At 44.2% G+C, this 26,577-nt stretch overlaps 2 protein-coding genes across 7 annotated transcripts in view; both read left to right on the forward strand.

Moving 5' to 3' along the window:
- LOC147798573 (uncharacterized) overlaps positions 1 to 26,577 on the forward strand; it is a 143,997-nt gene that overhangs the window by 79,781 nt on the left and 37,639 nt on the right. For all 6 annotated transcript variants that reach the window (XM_087138939.1, XM_087138940.1, XM_087138942.1 and 3 more), the window contains 3 exons: positions 7,304 to 7,426; positions 7,794 to 8,214; positions 18,519 to 18,678. In XM_087138939.1, coding sequence (XP_086995065.1) covers positions 7,304 to 7,426; positions 7,794 to 8,214; positions 18,519 to 18,678 — 704 coding nt within the window. The remainder of the gene's footprint in view (positions 1 to 7,303; positions 7,427 to 7,793; positions 8,215 to 18,518; positions 18,679 to 26,577) is intronic.
- Positions 18,685 to 22,529, forward strand: LOC147798575 (uncharacterized). Its single transcript, XM_087138946.1, has 2 exons — positions 18,685 to 19,706; positions 20,542 to 22,529. Exon 2 carries the CDS (start codon positions 21,252 to 21,254, stop codon positions 22,476 to 22,478), a length of 1,227 nt encoding a protein of 408 aa, XP_086995072.1. The 5' UTR covers positions 18,685 to 19,706; positions 20,542 to 21,251; the 3' UTR covers positions 22,479 to 22,529.

The following is a 26,577-nucleotide window of genomic DNA, read 5'->3' on the forward strand; positions in this document are numbered from 1 at the left end:
GCGTGTTTCGGTGTTATTCCTCAATCACTTTGTTTTTGTGTTCTGATTCTTGTGAACAGTAAGATTGTTCCTCTTTTATTCTGTTTCTAGATATTTTACCATTCCTTTTTTCAGTCTCCCTCAGGTGGCAGGCTGACCTTATTTTGACCTTTCAGAGTTCGCCCAGGTGGCGCTGTTGTGTTGAAATAGTATAATTTTTGTTGTGCCAGAAAACACTGAGTATGTGTGTTTATTTATTTCTGTTCCCTGTATATATTCTGTGATTTGCCCTAAATTGTGGCAGTTGTGTCACTATTCTCTGATATTTGCTTGTTTTCTTACTGACAGACATTTCAGCGTTTCTTGTTGTTCATATTTATTATTAATATTCTTATCACCAGATTTTCGGCAGTTCCAGTTCTTGACATTTAGCAGAATATTTCGGCGTCCTGGTTTTCTCGATTTTTCGTCAAGTTTTTTGTACATTAGATAACCAAGTACCTGAAAAGTAACCTTCACCCCGCTTTGAATATTTGTCCACTTGCAGGCCAGGGATCGCGTAATTAGTAGGGTCAATGGTGCATTGGTTTCAGTCCTTGCTAATTTAGGGAATAGGACAGTGCGTGGTTAACTATTCCCTCCCTTCGGTCCGGGTACGGCCGTGCGATACCCTAATTTGCTCCAGTACTGAACTGTCAAGCATACGAGTTCACTCCTCGAGCATCGAGTGAAATTTGCAAACTTGTAGCGGCAGTTCTGGTGTGGTATCTGGTACTCTCGCCGCGCACCTGCAGACCCTGAGATTCGGTATCTCCGGTCCGATTCCGCTCCACTGTTGCCTTCGGGAGCGAAGTTGAGTCTGCCATTCAAGGGGCCGCTTGGGCGACTCAAATCTCGGAACACCATAACAGACCTCGGTGTGCCGATGGGCATTATATAGAGCATAGCTCTCCCTGCGGGTCTTCATCGTTGAGTATCACTGGCCCTACGCTCCACTACTGCCTTCGGGAGCATAGCTGAGTTTGCCATTTGCGGGAGCGCTGGGGCAGCTCAAAGCTCGGCATACCGTAATAGACCTCGGTATTGCCGTAGCACAGGGATTTCTCCGGTGAGCGAGTCTCACCTTACGGGCCACTTTGAGTGTCGAGCAATGTGTCTGGCCCACCACCGCTCCCCTACGGTTGGAGCATGTGCAAGTACTTCCCCTTCATGCAGACAGCTCCCGGTGTGACTCAGCACCCTGCAGTTGGCTCGGCTTCCCGGTGTTTGTTCGCCATTACTTGCGGGGCCTCTCCATGAGCACGTCTCACCCTACGGGCTGCTTGGAGTATCGAGCAACGTGTCCGGCCCGTTCACGCTTCCCTATGGTTGGAGCGCATTTGAGTCATCCCTGACGCTGGCGAACAGGGGCTGATCTCGGTGCATTACAGTGGTAGTCTACTGTGTGGGAGAACGCTGTTTGGCCAGTTACTTGCGGTCTCTTCCTCTTGTGCAGCTACTGTACCTTGGACGTGGTTGCTGCCTGGTTTTTCTCTGCTTAACCGTGAATTTTTATTTCCTCTCTGTCGAGTCTGACCAGACGTGACCCGCTCGACATGGTAGATTTTTCATGGATATTGTTCTTTGTTCTTCGCGGTTGGTTGGTTTTGGAAAATGGCTTTTTGCCCAACCACTGTGACTAACAAGACAACTGCTATGGCCCATTCCCATTCGGGTAGAAATACAAACCTAGCTTCAGTGCCAGGGACCGGCTCTGGCCTCTCCGGCACGCTCTTCACCTGGGGACACCGAGCCTATCGGCTTACTACGGCGGGGCGTGGCATCTGCTAGTTTTTCTCCAACTTTGACACAGCAGGATGAACCCACAGCCCCATTTCCTGTGCAGGATTCTACTTAATTAACAGAAGTGGAGCGGAAACACAAATCTCCAAGCCTCTTTTTGTCTTCCATCCTCTCTTCCAAGAAGAAAACATTCAAGAAATCATCGGGATCTCCCTCTACCAAAGATACGCCGCGAGACCTGACGGAGTATATCTCGACTCTTGTTCAACATTATATTCATCCAGGTCTGGATCCTTATTCCCCGCCCCCGGCCCGTGTCTCATATGGGGCAACTGGATCTTCCTTTGTCCCTTCGGCCTTCCCAGCCGGCATCCGTTGAGGCCCATTCCCTTGATCTCTCTGCTGGTCCTGACCCCCACCGCTGCTTGTCTCTGATTCGGGTCAGTCGCAGGATGAGGAAGAGCCTCTTTCGGTAAATGATCTGTCTCCTTCAGAGTTCTGCCTTCACCTGCTCCAATGTGAAATGATTCAGGTCTTGGGACTTCCATCTCCCGCTCCTCCTGCAGAAGATCAGAGTCGCCCCTCATTCCAGTGTCGCACACCGGGGTCGTTTTTTCCTCTAATCCTCTCTTTCCTGAGCTTCCTCTAGACCGCTCATGCCTGGAAGCCATGGATAGGCTCGCAAAGGCCAAAACATGGTACTGCGGCAACCGTTCTCGCTCGTACTTCAACTTTCCACCAGGCGATTATGATACTTACTTATCAGTACCCGATCCACCCAAGGCTGTTAAGGATAAGGTGTACTCGACTAGGCACAAATCCTGTAATGTCTTCGGTGACAACGTTTTGAGGTAGCGCTCCAAGATATCAACCCTACTTCCCGGATTGGTATCTGTTGCATGGCTTTTCTACTTCTCCTGACCGAGTTTCTGTCCCAAGCATGTGAGGAGGGCTCGGGTATCTGTCCCAAGTTTGTCACTTTGGCGTTCTATAGCCTCGACAATACTCTGAATACGGGCTTGGAACAGTTAGCACGGGCTTCTCTTTGAGCTACTGTGGCCCGCCATGAGTCCGTCATTGACATTATGAATATCTCGCACAAGTCCATGAAATCAGCTCTTCGGAAATTCCCTCTTTTGTCTAAGGATCTTTTCACAGGCCAGAATGTTAGCCTTCTGGAGAGTGAGATTAAGCCTCTCGACAGCACCCGGAAGATATCTTTCCGCCAGCCAGCTGAACCTTGACGTCGTGTGGTACAAATAGCATCCCAGAGACCACCCCGTCCGGTCTACCCTCCACCGGCCCGCCGCCGACACCCACAGACCATACAACAACGCCGGCCTCTTCCGGTGGAGGACGGCCACACTTGATTCCTTTCAGTGCTCCAAGACCTGAGCATGGTATGACCCAGCGCTCCAAGCAATATGCTGGGGGCCAGCGCCGGTGACTGTTCTGTTTCTCCTGGGGCCCCCAATTTCCAACTTGTTGGCGGCCGCCTGCTCGACTTTGCAGGGTTCTGGGGACAAGTTACTTCAGACGAATGGGTGCTCGCTTCACTTACCAACGGCTATCGTCTGGAATTTACGAGTCCCCCTCCATCCGATGTATCTTTCTGACCAACTCCAGTTCCAAAAGATCAATCCTAACGACAGACTCTGGAGTCAATGATCTCAACGCTGCTGCAGAAATGCACCATTGTTCTTGTACAACCAGGGGGAAACCACCAGGGCTTCAACATTCTTTCTGACCCCCAAAGAAGGAACCGAGGAAGTGGAGGCCGATTCTGAGCTTAAAGCCACTTAACGTTTACATAAGACCAAAGAAGTTCAGAATGGAGACGCTGCACACCATCCTACAAACACTTCCCTTCCCGACTTGGGCATTGTCCATCAACTTACAGGACACCTACCTTCACATTCCCATTCATGTACGAGACCGCCCGTTTCTTCGCTTTTAGTATCATCACCTGGCACAAGTTCCGCACCCTGCCTTCCAGCCTGTCCACCGCTCCAAGAGTCTTTACAAGAGTGGTCCGGGCAGTGGCAGCCCACCTACGACGCACAGACGCGCTCATATTTCAGTACCTCAACAACTGGTTGATAGTCTGATGTTCCGAAGTCAAAGCTGCCTTGGCGACCAAGCCAACATACGACCTCGCATATCGCCTGGGTTTCTTTAATTCACCACGAGAAGTCCAGACTGACCCTGTCACAAACACTGACTTTCCTCGGGACAGTTCTCGACCTGAACAGCGGCTTGTTACTCCCACCGACGAGCGAGTGAACAATCTCATGCATTGCCTCACTCTGTTCAGAGGACAATGCCAAGTGAACGCCCGGGCATGGCTCCACTTACTCAATCTGATGGCCAGCCTTATTGATCTTGTCCCATGGTACCGGCTCCATATGTGACCTCTACAGTTCCACCTTCTATCTTACTTCAGGCCGAGCAGAGATTCCCTCGATTGCCAGGTTCCTCTTTCAGGCCTGATTTACCATCACCTGTCATGGTGGTCAGCCAGGGTCAATCTCATAACCGGTCTTCCCTTTGTTTCACCTCAGCACGAGATAGTTATCACCACTGATGCTTCCAATCTCGGTTGGGGTGCCAGTCTCCAGTCGCATCAGATTTCTGGCCAATGGTACTCGACCCTAGTAGGCTCCCACATCAATGTGCTGAGCTTCGGGCAATTTTCGAAGCCCTCAGCCACTTCCAGCCCATGATTACAGGCAAAACGATCTTGGTTCGATCAGACAACATGATGGCCATGGCCTATATCAACCGTCAAGGGGGCACACATTCTCCGACTCTCTCTGCATCCTCGCCTGGCACCTGTTACACTGGACCATACAGCACTCCATTCGGGTTCAAGCCGACCACATTTCAGGAGTACAGAACATCTTTGCCAAAGCCCTCTCCCTTGGCACGGTTTGCCTGACAGAGTGGACCCTACAACCAGAGATCATTCAAGCTCTTTTTCGGGTGGTAAACAGGACCTCACGTGGACCTCTTTGCATCGCATCTGAATGCTCAGCTGCCAAAATTTTGCAGCCGTTATCCACACCCCCAGGCATGGGGGGCATCCAATGCCCTATGCATTTCTTGGGAGGGTCTTCTCGCTTATGCTTTCCCTCCAATATCACTTATTCTATTGGTACTGACAAAGATCGAACAATGCAATTGCCACATTCTTCTCATCACCCTGTTCTGGCCAAAACAAGTATGGTTCCCCCAGTTAGGCTTCTGATCGATGTTCCCTTGCTACTGCCTCCACGTCCAGATTTGCTGTTTCAACCCAGGTCTTGTCTACTGCATCCAGATCCCACTCACCGACACTTAGCGTGTTGGATGTTGTCAAGCAATCCTTTGAGCAGAAAGGCCTTTCTCAAGGCGCTGCCGTCTTGGCTGCCAAGAGTTGTCGAGAGTCCACAAAAAACTTATGACAGCGGATCCAACTGCTGCACCTCTTTTAGTCGTGACCGATTTTTTCGTTCATCTTTTCCACTCTGGCCTCCTTGTCTCCACAATTTGAAATTACCTTGGCGATCGCAGCGGTGCATGGGGGCTTCACTGATGGATCTTTGATATCTTACAACACAGCAATTCATCATTTCTTACGGGGAATGTTTATTGAACGGCCTCCCCTGAAGCATCTTATTCCTGCATGGTGTCCCGACGATGTTCTCCGACTTCTGTCTTCAATCCCCTTTTTAGCCAGCAGGCCATGCTGGCTGTGGTGACTTCTCGTCGAGATTGTAAAATTAAGGCTCGCTCCATAGCCGAGGGTCACATTCGATGGGAGCTTTTGGGGGTACGTCTCATTCCGGAGTTAGGCCTCCTTACTAAGAATCAAACGCCGTCCTTCCATCCCCCAGATATCTTCGTTGCGGCGATCCAGTCCTTGGCGTCATTATCGTCAGATAAACTTTGGTGTCCTGTCCGCATGCTGAAATGGTACCTTGATAGGACAACGGACATTCGGGGACCAATTACACAACTATTCATCACTTCTACCCGACCTCACCATCCAGCTTCCAGGGATACAATTGCAAGGTGGGTCATTTCGGCTATAAAATTTGGTAACATGGATTGGCCTTCTGGCTTAGACCACCAAAGTATAAGGCATATGATGTCTGTGCCATTTCGCCCTCATGGGCCTATTTCAAATGGGTTGCCATGATGGACATTTGTAAAGCTGCTTGTTAGAAAACCCCTTCTACGTTCACCTCCTGTTATATCAGGGATGTTTTGCAGGGGGAGCATTCACATAGACTTGCTGTGCTCCAGACGGCATCACAGTAGCCCAACTGCCGGCCATCTTTTACTTGTTCAAGAGAAGACAACCCCACATTTGTCTTGGTGAGTTAGCTTGTGCCATCTTCATAACAATGTGTCATTTGCTGTGTCTCAAATGGAATTAATTTTTGTATTAACCTGCATCCTTCCTCAGTGGTACATAGATGTGGTTAGTGCGTTCTCGCCTTCCCACCATCCACAGGTTCGGTGCTATTCCGCATATGAATTGGTAATCTGCGTAGGTTGCAGGCAGTAGACTCTCGTCCCACCTAATGTGGGTTGAATCTGCTACTGCATACCTACCAGATTACCAATCTCCCTCCCTTCCTCGGTGCATTTCGCGCATTGAAAAAGAGGACAAACATGGCCGACCCCTTCGCAGGGGGCGAGTAAGTGAGGTCACACTATTAGTGATCAAGATTTTAGTGAATGGAAGTAATGGACTAGGAAATAATGCATATGTATTGGTAATTGGTATGCAGTAGCAGATTCAACCCACATTAGGTGGGGGGATACATGACACCTATTGCAACTAGGTGTTTTCACGCATGGATGAGGTTTTGAAAGTATATTTCATCGTAGTCTTTAAGCGACAGCTGAAATGAAACCAGAACAAAGTAACTTTAGGATTTTACATTTTGAAGGAAACAACCGTCACAGAATAATCTGCCTTTAACTGAAAAGATTTGAGTTTAATCTTTACATTTTGCAAGAACTCTGTCAGGTTTGCACAATTGAATCTAGAACCTATCCAGTGCAGGTAGGTAAATCTTTGCAATATTATTGCGCACATGAATTTGCATGAACAAGGGTGCCTAGGGATGATAATGCCAGAAGTGAAGGTTGTCAATTAACCCTAACTGTCCCAAATCATTCAACTTCAATACGATTTTATATACACCCTTGGGGGTAGGGTTAATGTATTCATAACTCTTCTCCAGTTGACTTTACCCAAATACAACTGTAATATTATGTTAATAACACATAGGTTTATTTTCTACATGAGTGTTTCATGGGTTGGTTTTCGTTAGAATCATTCTTCAAAACTTATAAAACATGATAGGTTGGCTTCATATAAAATCCCCATAGGTGGACCACTTGAAGGTTCCAGAAGCTTGCTGTTTGACCTTCACTTTAAAATCCATTGATTGGTGATTTTTGCATCTTTGAGTTATTTTTTCTTCAACATTACTGTTACTTAGTTCCTGACGTGTTTTGGTTTTTTCCCACATGCCTATGCTTGAAGTGGTGAGCGTTACAACCTGTTTGAGCACAACTGCAACACGTTCAGTGATGAGGTGTGCCAGTTTCTGACTGGAAACAGCATCCCATCATTTATCCTCAATCTACCACAAGAGGTCATGAACACGTAAGTTAAATCATGCTTTCTGTATTTTGAAAAAAAAAAGATTTGGCTGATTTGAATGGAACTATAATCTTTTGTGCTGAAAAGGCTCATTTCTGAAATCCTTTAAAGAAATGACTTCACTTCTGTTTATTGTTGGCTGTTTCTGGCAAACTCTTAGTGCATTTGCTGTATGTCCCTCTGAGATAAAGCCATTTTTATTACAAGTTACAGGTATTAATAGTTTAATTTCCTTAAAATAAATTACATGTAATTTTCACTATCAGTGAACAGCTGCAATCAGCCTTTGGTTTTACTGAGGGTCTTTCAAAATGGTTGCATGTATGCTTATTCTTTGTATGCCTCATAACTTTTATGTTTTCTCTTTTAGCCCCATTGGAACCATGATGAAAGGCTTGATAGATTCTCTGTCAGCCAATCCCACTGGTCGAGCAGAGGGAGCAAACCCTATTACTCACCGGCCAATGTACGATCCAGTCCCCCTGCCAACCTACCCAGATCCACTCCAGAAAAATCCTTCTGTGCTGACTGCCTCTGCCAAAACTACGCCCAAGCCAAAAGAAACACAGCAGAAATCCTCAGAGCCATACACATCTCACGAAAGTGCACACACAAACACACCACCGTCAGAGGCAGCTTCAGCAAACAAGGGGGCTGATGTTGCAACATCCCCACAAGAAGAGAGTTCAAGTGTCAATCTGGACTATGATTCAGATGATGAGTTCATAGACTCCCTTCGCCAGTCCACTCCTGCTGAGCCATTGCGGCTTAAGGTCTTTACTGGAGTTGATGTGAGTATGTAGTCAAACGAGATTTGGTATTGAATGACAAAACACCCATTGGCAGAAATTCATGTATTGCATTGTATTGTACTGAAGCCAGAGAGGTTCCCCTGAAATTGCCCAATAAGGAACTCTTAGGGCAACTTCTTAACTGTCTCATACTGACCAGGTTTTTTTATACCATACACACGTTGTAAATTCTGTTCTATTTTTTTGCACCTGATTTCTAGCAGTTTTTGCAATGACACTAAGTTTACAAGTAGCTGATCATGAGATTTTTTGCTGTATAGTTCATCACGTGTCACAAGTGAGATTACATGTACTGTACATGTAATAAGTAATGAACAATTACATGTACCTGGGGGTGTCTTGTCGCAGTTCATTTGATAAAAATAAACAGTTATTAACTGCTGTGCTGAAAGCCTTGCATAATTAATTCAAAGTAATGAATGTTTCAGTCCATTGCTGTCCAGAAAGTTGTACCGATACAATGCACACAGGCATGATGCATTGCTGTATCCATTTAATTTTGATTGCATGAGCTTGCTCAAAAGCAGTATCTTTACATAATAGAAACTATTTTTTGAGGAGAATCTACATGAATCTTCAAGCTTAGCAGACATTATGTTAAAGAACTTATACAAAGAAATGAACCCTGCATTTCTGAATGATTGACACATTTATTTCAATGCTGTCATTCTTTACAATAAGCAAACATGATTCACATTACTTAAGTACTGAGTATGTGGCCATTAACTTGAGCAACATTACATAATGTATCATTTTACATTTGATAAATTAGATGACAACATTTAGGTTTAAGGTTAAACAAGAATGCTTTTGTACCCCAACCCCAAACTTCAACCCTTGAAAAAAAAGAGCAGCAGGCAAACAGCTGTTGTATTGTATGCCAGTTCATACTTGAGTTTACTTTTATTATAGAACAGAAAAGAGCATAAGTACCAATGAATGGTTTGATTAGTGGTCCCTGCATTATAGTTGGAACTATGGGGGAGGCAACTAGCGCATGAAATTGTGGTGCGCGATATCCAACATTGAGGGTAGCATGCATTTCTATCACATGGTCATGTAATTGTTCTCCGCCAAATAAAGTGTTGAATTCAAGACAGGTACTCTTGATAATTTGATCACAATTTTGCCATCAGATTTACACGTGCGGGCAGTATAATACTACCGAGAAATGAAGAGGGGCCAGTTTGGTACTGTCAAACCAAGAGAAGACAAAGCTGGAGACTATATACTGTACAGAGCTAGTCTTTTACAAGTAGGATTTGTTGGCTGTAGTTTTCATGAGAAGAATTAGGCACTATATAATTCAGCTCAATACAGGATTTATGCATTTAGGGCCAGCGACCATTTAGACCTGGTTTGAAAAGGCCCCGCCACCCAGTCTATTGTTTGCAAGTACTGGTACATCTATCCCAGAAGGAACCTGATTGTGGTTTTTAATCCTTCAGCTCTATACAATGTTTACACTTATCTGCTATAGACCCCTATTCATCTGTGGAAGCATGGTGGGGGAAGCCTTTCATCAGGGACTTTGAAATGCCTGATACCGGTCTGGAGTAGCCTGAATACCAGGCAGGCATTATACAGGGTGGGCTAGGGGGAGGGGGCCTTTTAAAACCAGGTCTAAATGGTCGCCGGCCCTTAGTGCCCCTTCCCCTCCTGTTGACAGAGAGGTTATTATTATTATTATTATTATTATTTATTCGGCCTTCAACAAGACAATGACAGCAAAAACAAGTGATAAAAGAAGTAAGACGAGTTAAAAGGAAAAAACAAAAACAAAAACAAAAACAAGACATAACCCCAACCAAGTCGGCCCGGAATGACAAAAGTATAATAAAACACTGTGACCCAAGGGCCTGCCAATCCTAACTTGGAGGGAAACACAAGAAGATCTTAAGCGACAATATTACAAGTACAACAAAATAAATAAACATGAAATATAAATATATTACATAAATTCAAACAAAATAAACTAAATAAATTTCTCACATTTATAAATCAAAGCAAAACAAAAAATCGGATAAACAAGCAAGAATGGCATTAGAGAGCAGAGCAAATAAAAAAGCAATAAAATGCATAAAAGAGCAAGTATAAAATAAAAAGCAGAAGAGCATCTACATGACCTCTGAATAAAAAGAATACATTTATACAAAAACTAATAAACACAGGGAGAGCAAGAAGAGAGCAAGAGTAATATGCAAGGGGAAAAGGCAAAAATGGCATAAAGAACAGAGCAATAAAAAGGCAGTAAAACACAGAATCGAGACAGAGTATTAAAAAGAAACAAATACACGAACAAAATGAACAAGCAGGAAAATACAAATTAAGCGGTAGCTACGGTTGCATAATGCATGATACGACAAATGAAAAAAAGCAACAAACAAAAACTCCTCCATAACAACAAGAAATCAGTAGTAGCAAAATAAATTACTCTTTGAGGATGAACCGAGTGTAAGGGGAACAAAAACAGAGCAATACATATGTGCTAGAGGAAACTCAACACTTAGGCTTCGTGAAAATGAGTGGATAGAGCTGCATTGAAGTGATTCAAGGAACCTATTAGAAGGGAGTCCTTAATATGTGATGGCAAACTACTCCAAATCCTTGGAAAGACATGGCTAGGTGTGTTCTTAAAAGCAAGAGTCCTGGCAAATTGATGGTTAAACGAGAGAATATCTTGATGCCGAGTGTTAACTGTTATGTTGGCTTTGACAGACTGACAGTCTACCAAGCCAAACAGACATTTCACTGTGAACATGATCATGTTTCTGTCTCTGCGTGCTTGCAAAGTCATCCAGTTTAGTTTTTGAAGTCTCTCCTCATAGGGCATCTCCCCTTTATGCTGCTTTAGGCACATCCTACTCGCCCTTCTTTGAACTTTCTCCAGTTTGGCAGCATTTGACTCGGTGTAAGGGTGCCATGCTGGCAGGCCGTATTCCAGTATTGGCAAAACAAGTGAACGATACAAGGATGCCAAGGCTTTAGGTGATGATCCACCGGCAGTCTGCCAAATGAAGCTAAGAGTTCTGTTTGCCTTAGATACAGTGGTGGCCACATGATCGTTCCAGTTCAGTGAGTCACTGAGGGTAACACCTAGGTATTTGAATGTTGAAGTTGGAGTCAAAGGGGTTCCGTGCAGTTCATATTTGGGAAGAGCAGTTGCTTTCCGAGATCTTGAAATGTGCATGACCTTGGATTTTGTAGGGTTTAACTGCATGCCGTTGCATTCACTCCATCGTTGGACTTCTGCAAGGTCTAATTGAAGAGACTCCTGGTCATCACGAGATGTGATTGGTTGGTACAGGAGCGTATCGTCTGCGAACAGCAAGCAGTTGGTGGTAATGTTGCGGGCAATATCACCAACGAACAAATTGAACAAGAGGGGGCCAAGGACACTCCCCTGTGGGACACCAGAAGTAACTGGTGCCCATTTAGAGAAACATCCCTGGTAAACAACTCGTTGTTGACGCCCTGTTAGAAATGACTTTATCCATGCCCAGGTTGGTCCCCTGATGTTGCAGTTGCTGGCTAGCTTGTTAAGTAGGATGTGGTGTGGCATGGTGTCAAATGCCTTACTGAAGTCCAGGAAAATGACGTCAATGCGTGGAGGTTGTGGTTTATCCATGATAGATGTCCAATCGTGAATTGTGTTGGCCAGTTGAGTAACACATGATTTTCCATGTGTAAATCCATGTTGCTGAGGGTTATTGAGGCAGTATGCTGTAATATGGCTGTTAATATTGTCGGCAACAGCCCTTTCCAAAACCTTGCAAATAACTGAAGTTAGTGAGACGGGGCGGTAGTTCTTGATGTCCGTTCGGCTGCCAGACTTATACACTGGAGTGATTTGTGAACGCTTCCAATCAGTAGGGAGGACACCAGTAACTAATGAAGTGTTCATCAATCGCATTAGTGGCGGAGCGATTGATGATGCAGTTGCTTTGAGTACTCTCGGTGGTATGGCGTCATAACCTGGTGCTTTCTGGGGATTCAGGTTAGACAAGGACTTGATAAGCCAGCCAAGGTTTATAGTTACAGGAGGCATCTCTGGGATAGGTAGACTGCATGCCGGTGCTATTTCAGCAGAAGCCGTTGAGGGGGTAAGGACGGAAGTGAAAAAATTGTTGAATGCTTCACAGATATCAACAGGTTTGTTAACCTGCACATCGCCAATCTTGAATGCTGGTGGGCATCTGGATTTCCTTTGTTCTTTGACGAATTTCCAAAAGCTGCGTTTATTGTCTGGTATATTGAACAGACTATTGACATACTTCCAGTATTCTTTTTTCGTTGTGTTCTTAACCTCATTCCGTGTTTGCCTATAGTTCCTCCAGTCATCGCTGTTACGAGATGATTTAGCTTTGATGAAGAGCGCTCTTTTCTGTTTTATAAGCCATTTCAATGCCGGGGTAATCCACGGAGAGATGCGTCGACCACAAGTCTTCCACGGAATGCTGTCGCGAATGGCTGCATCAAGTATATCAGTGAAGCCCTCCCAGGATGCCTCAGGATCACGATCGTCCATGAAAGCACTCCATGGCACGAGGTGTAACAGAGTCTCCAAGTGTTGGATATCTCCTTTCTTGAACTGCAAGAAGGAACGAAGAATTTTGGGTTCGGGTGGACTTTTACCTGCAACCAGTGAAAAAAACACTCCATGGTGGTCACTGTTGACTGGGTTGGCAGTAGTTTCAACTAAGGTGAATTTCTCTGGCCGATTAGTAAATATCAAGTCGATGACAGTTCCAGCTGAAGAAGAACTAATTGATGGCCGGGTTACTTCATCGACAAGTTGGCTGAGGCCAATAGATGCGGTGACCTCCTGCAGGGATGTCAAGGGAGGAGATTCAACCAACCAATTTACATTGAAGTCTCCAAGCACAACTAGTCCTTCAAAGTTGCAAAGATTAACTTGGATGCTGTCAAGGATGTTCTGCAGTTTTTCAAAAAAGGAGGAATCTGAATTTGGGGGACGGTATACAATCCCTACAATCCATTTGGATCGCTTCAGCGTTAGAGACAAAAAGGTTATCTCAATATTCTGTGGGTTAAGATGATCAAGCTGAGTTGGTAGCAAACAGTCCTTCACCATTGCCATAATACCACCGCCACGGCCATTACTGCGGTCACGTCGAATGATGGAATATCCAGCTGGACAAAATACATCATCAGGTGACAACCACGTCTCAGTAATGCAGACAATATCAACAGGATGGAGTTCAAGATGTGACAGCAGTTCTTGATGCTTATTTCGTATGCTGCGACTGTTCAGAAGTAGCCCAGAAATGTTTCGATTCGCTGGAGGTGTAGGAAAATGCACTCTCAAGCCAGTATCCGGTTCCAAAGCTGTATTCAGCGTTTGATCACTGTCAAATAATTCCTGGAATGAGGTATCAGTGCACGAAGAAAACGGAAGTTTGTAGACACAATGTGGACAAAACCAGTCAACGGTACTTGAGATCAGATTCATGTATTGCGTGATCGACACATCAGGGATGCATTTCAGGTGCCAAAATTTATTACAATCTTCACAAAGAAGAGATCGTTGGTTGCATTTCACTGGCCGACTACAGTTGCCACAGGGGTCCTTCACAGGCCCTGGGTTGAGTTCTATGTCTCCAGACACAGCTAGCAATATGTGGTAAGAAGCTGTTGTATTTTGGTAGTATAGGACTGGAATCTTTCCAAACTTACTCTTGTTTTTAGTCCTCGAGAGATTTTTGAAGTGTAGCCAGGTTGTGCATGGAGTAGGGTGCTTGCTTAAGATGGACAGGAAGCAACAATGGCTGTTAGTCTCCACACAATACCTCTCCTGCTTGCCACAATAGGGTCGGTCAGGCGTGGTAGCTTGGGTGAGATGGCTTACAGTGCAAGGTTAAAACACTGGATGTTGTTGTTCAAAATCCAACACAAAATCTGCCCAGATTTCCACCACAGTGTCCTTAAACTCCTGGACCTGTGAACCAGTGGATTCTCCAAGACAAACTCTCTTCGGTGGTATGCAGCTTACACCATAAATCAAAGTATGTGCGTAACAAATTGACAAAAACGTCAGAGCCCATTGTAGGACCTGCTGCTCAGCCGCCATCTTCAATGGAATCTTTCCAAACTGACTGACTCTGCACTAAAACTGGAAACCTGCATTTATAAGACGGCTGTTAAGACCACAGAGCATTTAATGCTACTACGATCCTAGCTGACCAAATGTTACCACTCCAACATTTTACTTGAAATATTATGGCGGACTAAATGTGTATCTGGCATGGCAACCCTGGATCCTTGTATCGAACACTTTGAGTCAGACACCATGAACAAAATGAGTACCACACATGTGAATTTCTTATTATAAAACTCGTAATTTCAACTCAATATTTACAAGCACTATTTTCCGAAGAGTTTATAATCCACATTACTTTATATTATTCTTATTTGCACAACTCTCCATGTCACAGATTCAACTGTTCTTCACTCTCGCTACTTCTTAACTTGAATTTAGTATTCCATTTAACCCTAACAGTCCCAAATCCTCCAATTTCAGTACACTTTTACATACACCCTTGGGGGTTGGGGTTAAATAACATCCAGTTCACATTACTTTTGTGTGGATATTTTGGGAGTGAGGAATACAACTTTACCAGAAACGAATTGTCCTAAAAATTATGAAGTCATAAAAGACATTAAGTCATAAAATATCACCCAAACTCTATCTGTTTGCGACTCTGACTGGGGGTCAGGCTGCAAGAAGGAAGTGAGTCGAGGTTCCAGGTAGCCCTGTTTTTCAACTTTACCCTTTGCTCTTGTCTTCCCCATAAACGTGATCTCCAGTCGAAATGGTTAGAGCCCAGTGATTACATGTAGATTTCAGCTTTTCTTGCCACAAAAGCAATCTACATGCATCAGGGACAATTTATCCAAAAACCATCGATTTTTCTCAAAATTATAGAAAACAATCTCATCTCAGACAAAATACTATACAGCATCCACATATCTAAGTTAAGGCCTAATAATCAAATCCCTCTCTCTAAAAGTAATTATAATCATCTTCAGAAGTATGCTCATCCAACTTTTTCAGATTAAAACAAACGAATCAACATTATTGGTTATATTACTCTTCCCATTTTGCTCACAATTATATTGATCTAATTTTGTGCTTTCTACAAGTTCTTAATTTCAATTAAAATCAACTAAGTATTTATATATATATATATAGAGAGAGAGAGAGATATAGAGATATATACACATTTTTATTTACAGTAGCTCAGTTAAAGAGATTATTTTCGGTTTTCCGTATGGTTCACGGAATAAGCATTGATATGTGACAAATATCCACAATAACGTCAAGAAATGACAATATGCCACATAATAATATGCCAAATAATGAGCGACAAATAAACGACAGTCAATGAATCTGTAAAGAAAACAAAAAGAAAAAGAAATACATTTGTTGTTTTCAGGTCCTTATTAAGTTGTGTACATTATGATTGTTCCAAGGAACGTAAGACAAGTTAATTTAGTTTGGCACGTATTAAGCAAGTGTTCTATCTGTACATACTCAATTTTTCGACAATGATTTTGTTAATTTCACTCTACAAGTTAAATGGACGCAGAGGAATATATTTGTAAGCTGTGTAACGCAACATTTCATATTCAATATTTTCTCAAGACAATCCAAAGGTGTCATGTGTTGCAAAGAGTTCACTGATAAAAGTGAAGGTTTGCCAAATCAGGTTCTGATCGAAGAAAATATACATTTAGTGTAATAAACATACCAACTATATTCTGTCTTTATGAAAGGCGTTCAACAGCACTAGTCCGGGAGTACACAGGGCTGTTCACTGTAAAATGCAAGGTAATATTTCATGATACTACAAATGTCAAAATAACGTGTCCAAGTCTTAATCCTATCTTGTATTATTTCTGTGAACTAATATTCAATGAAAGTCATAAAATGCTCAAATATATCCAAGAAAAAGGTGTTTACATAATATCTCTGTCCACGAGCACTCTAAGAAAGGTGTGCGTATGCTCATGAACTTCTTTAACATACAATTCATAAAAAAATGAAGTCTTTATACATTATCTAAATCACAACTAATACACATTTTTTGGATGACGATAGATGATCATCAAAATCATGAGAGTTATTACACTTCTTGAATATAAGTGAATATGCTGTGCAGTATACCAAATCTTCAATTGAATCATGTCAAAAATACAGAAAAGTAAACATGTGTAACTTACCATGCAGCATCGCATGACTTGTGCCAATGGTTGAATGGATGGCGATTGTACAAGTAAGCAGTGCTTGATCGTAAAAGGGTGCTTGTACAATAATTTAGACAGTTGTCGGCAGCAAGCAGAGAGCAACAAAATAATAATGCGTTGTCTCTAGAGAGCTCTGAAACAGAGTCATCAAAAACTCTCATACATGTACATGTGTACATGTCTGATGTCTGTTCCTTTTTGGACTTATTATTAATATTTTTCTAACCTGTACATAGGAAGGAGTGACATCAACTAATCAAGTCATTAATATTTCCTCACACTGAACTCTACACAACAGTGCGAATTTGTGACCGACCTACTGGGTACATGCTCATTTCATTGAAACTATTTATCACAGATGAGGGCTAGAAGAAGTTAGAAAATGTTTTCATGAGTTCTGAATGAAATTTGCCTTCTTCATGGCTGAAAGAGGAATGTTCAAATTTGTTTTCAGATGCATTTACTTTTCAACATGTTTCATTCGCCAGCACTTGAAATGAAAATTTAAGTTTCAATGAAAATAGTCGGGAGTTTCTGGTCATAATAACCGTATGCTTGCTAATGGTACATTATAAGTCCCATAGTACAATATATGTCTCAGTGGTAAATTAAGAAAAAATTGTCAAGTGTTAAAGAAATTTATGTATATTTATATTTATTGTGTTGTATATTTTAATGTCTGTATTATACATGTATTTATTTAGTACAATTTTTTGTCTAATGTTGTTTGTCGCTGTTTACATTTATATAAAACTATACAATGTTAATGTTTGATGTTGGTCTTGAAGGAATGGGTTTTGGTCTCAAATGCCTTTGACAAAAACATGTTGCATACAACACTGGCATCCACCTTACTAAAGGTAACCAAGAGCATTGTCTCAAGGCTACCATTACCCCGAGAATGGTGGGCTAACCACCTTTGACACGTAGGGTTAGAAATTACTACGGTAAATTCTGTTTTGAGGTTGCTAACCCGGAGAATTTCTAACCTGAGAAGTGCATGGTGAACACTCCTAATAACCCAGGTAATCTCAGGGTTGCAATTGCCAATAAACTCAAAAGAACCTAGTTAATAGCAGCATATTGTAAAACCCGCTAAGGATGTCATTAATAGGACAATAGAATCTGAGGACTCCAGAATGCCAACTTGTTAACTAACAGTAACAACATGCAGAAGTGTTAGTATTAGGGACACTGAGATAATAATGCACATAGTTTTCCTTGTAAATTATTAAACACTGTGCAGAGACAAAATTAGAATGAGTTCAATTTCTTAATCTTCACCGAGTATGGTGCTTAACACACCCTCAAATAATACAACACACGCATGCACATTATATACATGACACAATAACAATACTGAGCCACAACACATCATTAAACAGCTTGAGTCTCTCACTTCCGTTGTTTTGGGGGTTTTGGGAGTTTTGGGATGGATCGTCATTGCTTTTCTCGGTACAATAAGAGAATGATGTAATAAAAATTAAATCCCATCAGATTGTAAATTGTTTCTGTACCCAAATGGATCCTTCACATTAAACAATATCAATTTTGTACAGTTAGAGGCTTGATTGCCATTGTTATCATGTACATTACGCTCCTATGAGACACTTTTGCTTGTCTGCTCACAGTACAAAGTAGATGTTTCTCTGCCCTTTTCTTTCACACGCACAGTTTCAAAAAATACCTTGTTTTATTCAACCTTCGGCTGCCATTTCAGATTTTCCATGGACAATGCCATGAAACACACACCAAACAGCATAGCTGCATATACACAACTAAAACCGAATGGGGACAATCTTGACCAAATCTTGTATGACTTCCCACCTCCCGAGCCCCTTGTTGGGTCTCAGTGCACGGTCTGTGCTTCAACTTGAGATGACATTGACCAGGGTAATGAGGGACCTAGAGAAGGCATAGCCATTGCCACTTTTACTTAACAATTTTGGCCAGGATTGTAGGTAGCAAAGTACCGTCTTCTGTTATTGAAGGCTTTTATTTTGGGCTTCCGTTAGGTTACTGCTTGTGTGGAGACCATCAAGAAAGAATTACCAGAGGGAGTGTTAACAAGAGAAGAGATGGAGTTAATGATAGAACTGAAGGATTGTCTGAGACTGGACTATCTGCTGGAAGAGCCCCCATCCCCAGTCAAATCAGAGTGCTTTCTTGTTGTAGGTAAGGACTCAGAGAAATGGCTGTGATGACTCCACAGTACTCTCACAAGAGCTTTCAATATATTTAAATGGCTCATGAATTATTCCCGGGTTCAGAATCATGATTTTCCCACCTCAAATTTATCCCGATTTTCAAATTATTGTCCCAGACTCGAGAAAAGATTCGCCAAACTCTCTCACCAAACTCAGTATTTTCCCAGAACTTCCTTAAAACATAATACGTTATATCCCCGACTGGAGAATGTTTTGCATGGCTTAGATGGGGTATATAATTTCTCGCCCCATAATTCCTTGCCAGGTTTCATTATTTTTTTATTTTCTTGGACTAAAAACCTTCACCAAGCAGACTCATGATCCATTCCAAACACTGGAAATCCCATTTCCACTGCAAAAGCTTTAGATACATTTCTTTATTTCACTTTTTTTTCAAGTCTGAAGAGAAACATATGCTGAGATGGAGAGGATGATTATTTTTGGCAGACTGACTGCGCAGAATTAACCACTTCATGCCAGGGCCGGCATGACTATCATTTTTTCCGTTTTCAAAATCCTTCAAAAATTCATCATTTCATTTAATGGTCGTTTATAGCCGCACCAAGTAATCTTTAGGCACTACTCTAAGTTGACAGGTGACCTTCATTGACGCCCGAGTATTTCAGTCATGCCTGCAGCCTTGTAAACAGAGCCCAGATTGTGCGGTGTTATATAACTGTCTTTTGTTCACGAACCTGGCTCAGTGCACTGCTGATGTTGCAGGCAAAGATTTCCCCCACTTAGTTTGTGCATTAGCCTTAGCTATAAGTAGTGTTCCCTGATATAAACATTGCCCAGGTACATATGGGTTGGCAGCTGAGCCCCAGGGCATTGCAGAGCCACCAGTTGAAACAAAGAGGGTCTTATTAGTTTTCCCACAGCCTTTGTGAGAAATTCCTCATTCAGCAGACGGGCATGGATCGGTGCAGACTGCACTGACTTTCTCTCTCCACACTTATGTACTAGCCCAGAAAGTTTGTCTGCCCCGCTATATTGGTGAGTCCCCATTTCTTAAGTTTTGATGATTCTTGCAGGTATTTTAATATTCCTACGTGTTCTTCACTGAGTTTTGGATTACCTTTTGTGTATTTTTAACTTAGTCTAGTTTTTTCAGATAATCTAGAGGCGAGAGTTGATGAAGAATTATTAGCCTGCTTTATTAGAAGATGTAGTAGAGCTCTGCTGGTTTTAAATGCATGTGACTGCAGAGATGTTTTCTTGATTAGTTTTTAATTTGTCGGTTGATACACAGAACATGAACACTTGATGTATTTGAAGTTACTGAAGTTTCACATGCACTAAGTACTCTGAGAGCAAATCTATTTGTCTGAGGAATTTTCCCATGGCTTGGTTTTTCTGGTAATAGACTTGTGTAAGTCTGTAGTTTCAAATAATTACACTTCACTGCCTTACCGATGTAAATACACGTGTTAGCACCACAAAAAAGTTTTCTTTAAGTGGACTAGACCCACTCTATCTTTAAAGGGAAGCATGTGTTATGAGTATTTGTTCATGGTCCAGTAGATGAGGTAAACCAGGCTCTGTAGCACAATATAAACTTTGTGGTTTTGGCAGCTGGTCCCCAAAGTTAGTTTGCCTCAGGGACTCATTAAGTGATAAGGAACTCTCAGTGGAGACTTTTTGTTTATAGTTTGGCACTAGCTTGATCGAAATGGATATGCTCCTGACTGTTTCCCCATGGTTTAGTAGTGTTGGTGCATCTACTCTTTCTGAAGCATTATTATTTACTAGTTGGGCTTTGTAGTAATTTACAGTTATCCTGCCACTTATACTCGTCATTTTTGCATGTTTGTTGTATTCTTCTTTTCAGGATGTTAGTCAGATTGCGCACCGAGTAATCCTCTTTGGGTGCTGTGTTGGGTTTTGTTTTTTTGTTTTATTTAGTTTTCCGTTTTGTTTTTTTTTTGGTGATCTCAATTTGTTTGCATATTCTGCATTTCTTTTTTTGATCCTCCAGTTGATCCATTTTGGAAAAAGGAAACAAATAGTTTTCACGTTTTCGTTGTTGAATTTCAATTAGCAATCTTCAGTTTGGCAAATCATCTAAAAGTTTTCCAGAATTATAATCCAAGTTTCTATCCTTTGTCGTGTCATTTTTCTACACCCTTTGGAATCGAAATAAAAATTTAGTTCGCGATTTGTTTTTGAACCCGGTTCGTTTGCTTCTTTTTCTGTTGAATCTCACTTGTGCCAAAATTCCAGGTTACATTTTTTTTTAGTTATTATTGGTGGAGAATCCGGGTAAAGACTTTCGTTTTTCTTTGAAGAAACGCAGCCAACTATTTTCTTTTTCGATTGTCCCAGCTCCTTCTCTTTTCACATTCGGAAAGAACCACTAATTTCTTTTTTTTTGTTTCCGCAAAAAAGGAAGTTTTTGTGTGCAATCCCTTGTAGTTTTCGTAGCGTCAATCGGTCAATAGGAATTTTTTTTTCCAAACAAACCCAACACAGTGCTAGAAGTTGGAAAGCTTAGTTGTGTAGGATGGCTACTCCAAGCGGACCTCCCACTCTGACACCCCAATGTGGGGCATCTCACTTCGCTGCGCAACAATTGCCGCAGCCAGCACCACTTTTGACACCCAGAAGCTCCACTTTGGGATGGAGCCGCAACCACTGCTGACAGGTAGCAGCCCTGAGAGTCAACCAGTGGTGACCCCCGTTGTGACGAGCGCCAGTAACCCCCAGTATACATCGCTTCCCATTGTTCAGCCAGCTGCAAGTACCCCTCTACAGTTGGCAGGCTTCGATCCCATCCCCGGGCCTCGAGTGTGCACCCCATTCACATACACCAGTCATCAGCTGAAGAATGTCGCCACCTTCTCCGGAAGGCGGTCCAAAAAACATGCTCTTAAAGTTGAGGACTGGGTACGTGACATGAAGTACCTCCTGGAAATGAAAGGGCCCCAGCCGGAGCAAGTGTGCTTCCATGAGCTAGTGCGGCACACTAGTGGACGAGCCAGAGACGTCATCTTGAACCTGGAGCGCCATTCCCCAGCATCCCCTACTGTTGCAGCTGCATTTACCGAGCTTCTGGAAGAATTTGGAGAAGACCATCTTGCATCCTCCCCAATCGCAAGCTTCTACGCAAGGACCCAGAAACCAGGGGAGAGTGGGTGCGATTTCGCCATCGCCTTGGAAGCTCTGCTGCGGAGGGTGGAAGAGATGAAGCAACGCCAGGGTCGACCTGACTCCCTAGGGGAGGACAGGGATCTGATGTTGACCACCCAGTTCATGGCTGGCCTGACGGATGAATTGATCAAGCAGCGGTTGGCCCCAATGCAGCCGAGACGGATGACCTTTAAGGCTCTTCGTCGTGAGCTGCATGTGATTGCCAAGGAGAGACGACTTGCAAAAGAGGCCCAGCAGAGGAAATACCGTCTCCTTCAACAAACGTCCCCAAGTAGTAACCCTGTCCAGTCAAATGCAGTCAACCCCAAGGCTGCCGAGTCCAGAGGGAAAACCCTGTCAGCACCGATGCCCCCCAGCCAAGTAGCAGATTTGACTGTTCTCATCCAGAAGCAGACCGACACCCTGCAGCGTGTGTTGGACGGCCAGCGTATCCTGGGAGAGAGGGTTGAGAAGTTGGAGGCGCGAAATCCGTTCGGGCCCCTGGTTTGGCCAAGGCAGCCCCTACCTGCAAGGAGCCCACCTGTTGATGTAGCCCGCAGAGAAGGATTATGTTTCCGATGTGGAGCACCCGATCATCTGGCACGTCAGTGTCCAAATCGCCAAGCACCGTTAAACTAGAAAGACCTGCTGATGCAGGGCATTCAATAGGTAACCGTCTTAACAAATGCCCAAATTGAAACTACTACCAAGAACCAGGAACCAGCAGCAGGGAACGAGTTGATTGGGCCAATGATGACCACTAAGGTAACTGTATCCGGGCAGGAGTGTGAAGTGTTGTTAGACACTGGCTCACAGGTGACAACCATTACGGAGGAATTCATAGCCAGTCATCCCCTTCTAAAGCACCAACCCTTGAAAAGGTCCGAAGTCATCATTGAAGGCACAGGAGGTCAGCCCGTTCCCTACCGTGGATTCATCCTGATGGATGTTGTGGTTCTTGGCGAGGTTATCCATAATGTCCCCACATTCGTCGTACCTGCAACGACTTTCCGAAGATCTGTACCAGGATTGCTGGGCACCAATGTAATCAGAGCAGGCCGGGATGCACTTCATAGAAAGTGTGGCCAGAGGCTTATGAGGAGTATCCAGCGGAAGTCTGACGTTTGGCACGCAGCATTCCAGTGGGTTTGTAACGAAGACGGCACAGATCTGGCTCGTAAGGATGGCACAATCGGGCAGTTGAAGTATATCAGACGTAAACCATTCATTGTGAAGGCAGGTAGGGAGGCAGATGTTCCTGTGGTATCCCCAAGGCACACAAGAGGACGGACCTTCGCTGCAGTAATAGAGGCTGGAGGTGATGTGTCCTATGCAGGGAACCTTGCGGTGGCCAATGCCTTTGCAGAGATCCAGAATGGCCACAGTCATGTCCATGTCCACAACTTATCATTAGCAGATGTCGTCATTAAACGTGGAGATCGGTTAGCCACTATTGCCCTGGCCGAGGAGGTATCTTCGGATGAGGGAAGACACGTGGGGCCTGACAGCAAACCCCAGGCTTCTGATGTTGCCACCTGTAACGAGTCATCAGCGGTGGAAGGTGTGACAGAAGCGGTTCCACCTGTGGATATTGATTATGGCAAGTTGAATGAGAATGACAGAGGACGGGTCTTTAAGCTACTAGAGGAAAACCGAGATGTATTCTCTAAAGATCCACAAGATTTGGGCTTTACAGATACTGTGCAGCACGAAATCCCACTCGTAGACAACGCACCATTCAGACTGCCATACAGAAAGATACCAGCCAATCAGTTCCAGGAAGTGAGAGAGCACCTTGCAGGTTTACAGAAGTCGGGTGTAATTCGACCGAGCACAAGTCCGTATGCGTTGCCCATTGTCCTAGTTCGCAAGAAGGATGGCACGATGAGGATGTGCATCGATTACAGGCGGCTAAACTCCAAGATGGTCCGTGATGCCTACCCACTGCCCAGAATAGAAGAGTCCTGGGATGCCCTTGGAGGTGCTAAGTACTTCTCATGCCTCGACCTTACGTCAGGATACCTGCAGGTCAAAGTTGCAGAACAAGACCAACCGAAGACAGCCTTCACCACACCCATGGGGCTATTTGAATACACGAGAATGCCATTTGGCCTCATGAATGCACCAGCCACCTTTCAGCGACTCATGACAACAGTCCTAGGCGACCTCAACTTCTCAAGTGTGTTATTATATCTCCACGATATTGTGGTCTTCAGCTCGATAGTGGACGAGCACATTGAACGGCTGCAGTGTGTATTTTCTCGTCTCCGGGAACACGGGCTGAAACTGAAGCCAGCCAAATGTCACCTCCTCAAAGAGAGTGTTCAGTACCTCGGTCACATCGATGGCAAGGAACAAGTAATTGCGTATGCAAGCCGGACACTCTCTGCCCCAGAAGCGAAGTACCCCGCTCATAAACTGGAGTTCAAAGCTCTCCACTGGGCCATCACAGACAAATTCAAGGATTACCTCTATGGCAGCAAGGTCACCGTTATGACAGACAATAACCCGTTGACATATGTCCTTAAGAATGCCAAGCTTGACGCCCACGGTCATCGATGGATCAGCGACCTCTCCCAGTATGAGATGGAGATCCTGTACAGGCCTGGGAAACAGAATGCAAATGCCGATGCCTTGTCAAGAATACAGAGGGATGAGGTAGCACGTATTTTGGACGAGCCGGAGCGACAGGGAAATGGAAACCCAAAAGGGTTGCAGGAAGAGCCGGTACCTACCAATACAACTGGAAACGCCCATGTGGAGCCCCCGATCCTACAGGTGCAGATTCAGCAAATGAGTAGTTCAGCCGAGACTGGGGTAACTGAAGTCCAAAGTGCAGCCAGCAGCCCATCAACACGGAGCAAGGGAGTGACCAAGATACCGCTGGAACCAAGTGTGGATATGGTCTTGATCTGGCAGAAGCACAAAAGGCGGATCCAGCCATCAGTCGGGTCATTGAGCTGAAGCTGAAACGAGTCAAACCTAGTAGAAGGCAGCTGACCAAAGAGCCAAAGGTGGTCCAGAGGATGCTGAGGTCCTGGAACAGCCTTACGGTGCAGGATGGTATGCTCGTCTACCACAAGGCAGACGACAGCGGAGAGGGTCCCCTACCAGTCCTGCCTGAGGCACTACGACCCCAGACGCTATGCTACCTACACGATGAAATGGGGCACCTTGGGTTTGAGAGGACCACCGAGCTGATCCGAAGCCGCTACTTTTGGCCTGGTATGTACTCCTATGTGAAGAGGTACATCAAGAGATGTAAGAGGTGCACTCTACGGAAGCTTCCCAATACAAGAAGACAAGCAGAGCTCGTTAATATTCACACTACCCGACCCCTGGAGTTGATCTGTATCGATTTTCTTTCTTTGGGGCAATCTAAGGGAGGCTTTGAGCATATCCTGGTCGTCACAGACCACTTCACCCGATATGCTCAGGCCTACCCTACACGAAACCAGAAGGCCAGCACCGTTGCCAAACTCTTATGGCAAAAGTTCATCATTCATTATGGCATCCCCGAGCGCATACATTCTGACCAGGGCAAGAGCTTTGAGGCCGAAGTCGTTCAGGAGTTGTGCGAGCTCCTTAAGATCAAGAAGACAAGGACCTCCCCTTATCATCCGCAGGGGAACGGCATGACGGAAAGATTTAATCGTACGCTTCTTTCCATGCTGGGCACCCTGGAGCCCACCAGGAAGGTAGATTGGGCCATGTACGTTGAGTCCATGACTCACGCCTACAACTCAACAGTCCACGACTCGACAGGATACTCCCCGTTTCACCTCATGTTTATGAGGGATCCTAGGCTGCCAGCCGATTTCTTCATCGAACCGATGGTAAAAGCCCCGGAAGACAGGGATCATCATGGATATGTTCAGCGACTAAGACAACACCTTCAGGATGCTTATCGTCAGGCAGACACCGCAGCAGCTGGGGCACGCATCAAACAGAAAGCCGCCTACGACAAGAAAGCTCAAGAACGACCTTTGCAACCAGGCAGCAGAGTCCTTGCCGCAAACAAGACACCTCGTGGGAAAGGGAAGCTGAGGGACAACTGGGAAGACACCCCGTATGTGGTCGTACGGAAGCTCCCTGGGTTTCCAGTATATACAGTGCGTCAGATGGGCTCTAGGAGGATACGTACTCTTCATCGCAATATGCTTACGGAATGCCCATTCGAGGTGCCAAGCAAAGAGCACAAGTCAGTCCAGTCTGAAGAAGCAGCAGAAGTGCTCCCCCCCCAAACCAGAGTTTGACGGCTTCTAAAGCTTCATTCAGGGTGGCTTTTGTAGCATTGAAGTCTGCAGATTCCAGAGATCCCAAGGCATGTTCAAGTAGTGATTTAATTTACTCTCTGAGTTTCTTTTGCAGGGAGTGAATAGCCGACGAAATGTCACGATTTGAGGCTTGATCATAATGACTCATGTTGGAATAAGACTCCATAAGGTTTGGTACCCTGCAGTTAAGGGGAGTTCAGTTGATTGAACCAGGAAGGTTGGAAACTGTGGTGAACGCTGGCTGTATACATGTAGCCAGAGACAGTCACGTGTAACAGTATACAAGCATGCAAGTAAGTATGCAAGCACGCTCAATGAGCGCAGCTCTCATTCAGTAACTTATGACTTGCCTTGTGAAGGGACTTGTAACTGGCCTTGAGAAGAAATTTGTGAAAGGACTTGTGATAGACACGAATACAACACTGGTACATATATAATTTATCCCACCAGAAGCTAGACGG

Source organism: Acanthaster planci, linkage group LG07 (assembly GCF_054643075.1).
Source record: "Acanthaster planci isolate LZ-2023a linkage group LG07, COTS_SCS, whole genome shotgun sequence".
In the NCBI taxonomy this organism is placed as follows: Eukaryota; Metazoa; Echinodermata; class Asteroidea; order Valvatida; family Acanthasteridae; genus Acanthaster; species Acanthaster planci.

Excerpts from the sequence above, each read along its gene's own strand:
- LOC147798575 (XM_087138946.1), top strand. The coding sequence starts at position 21,252 with ATGTGGGGCATCTCACTTCGCTGCGCAACAATTGCCGCAGCCAGCACC.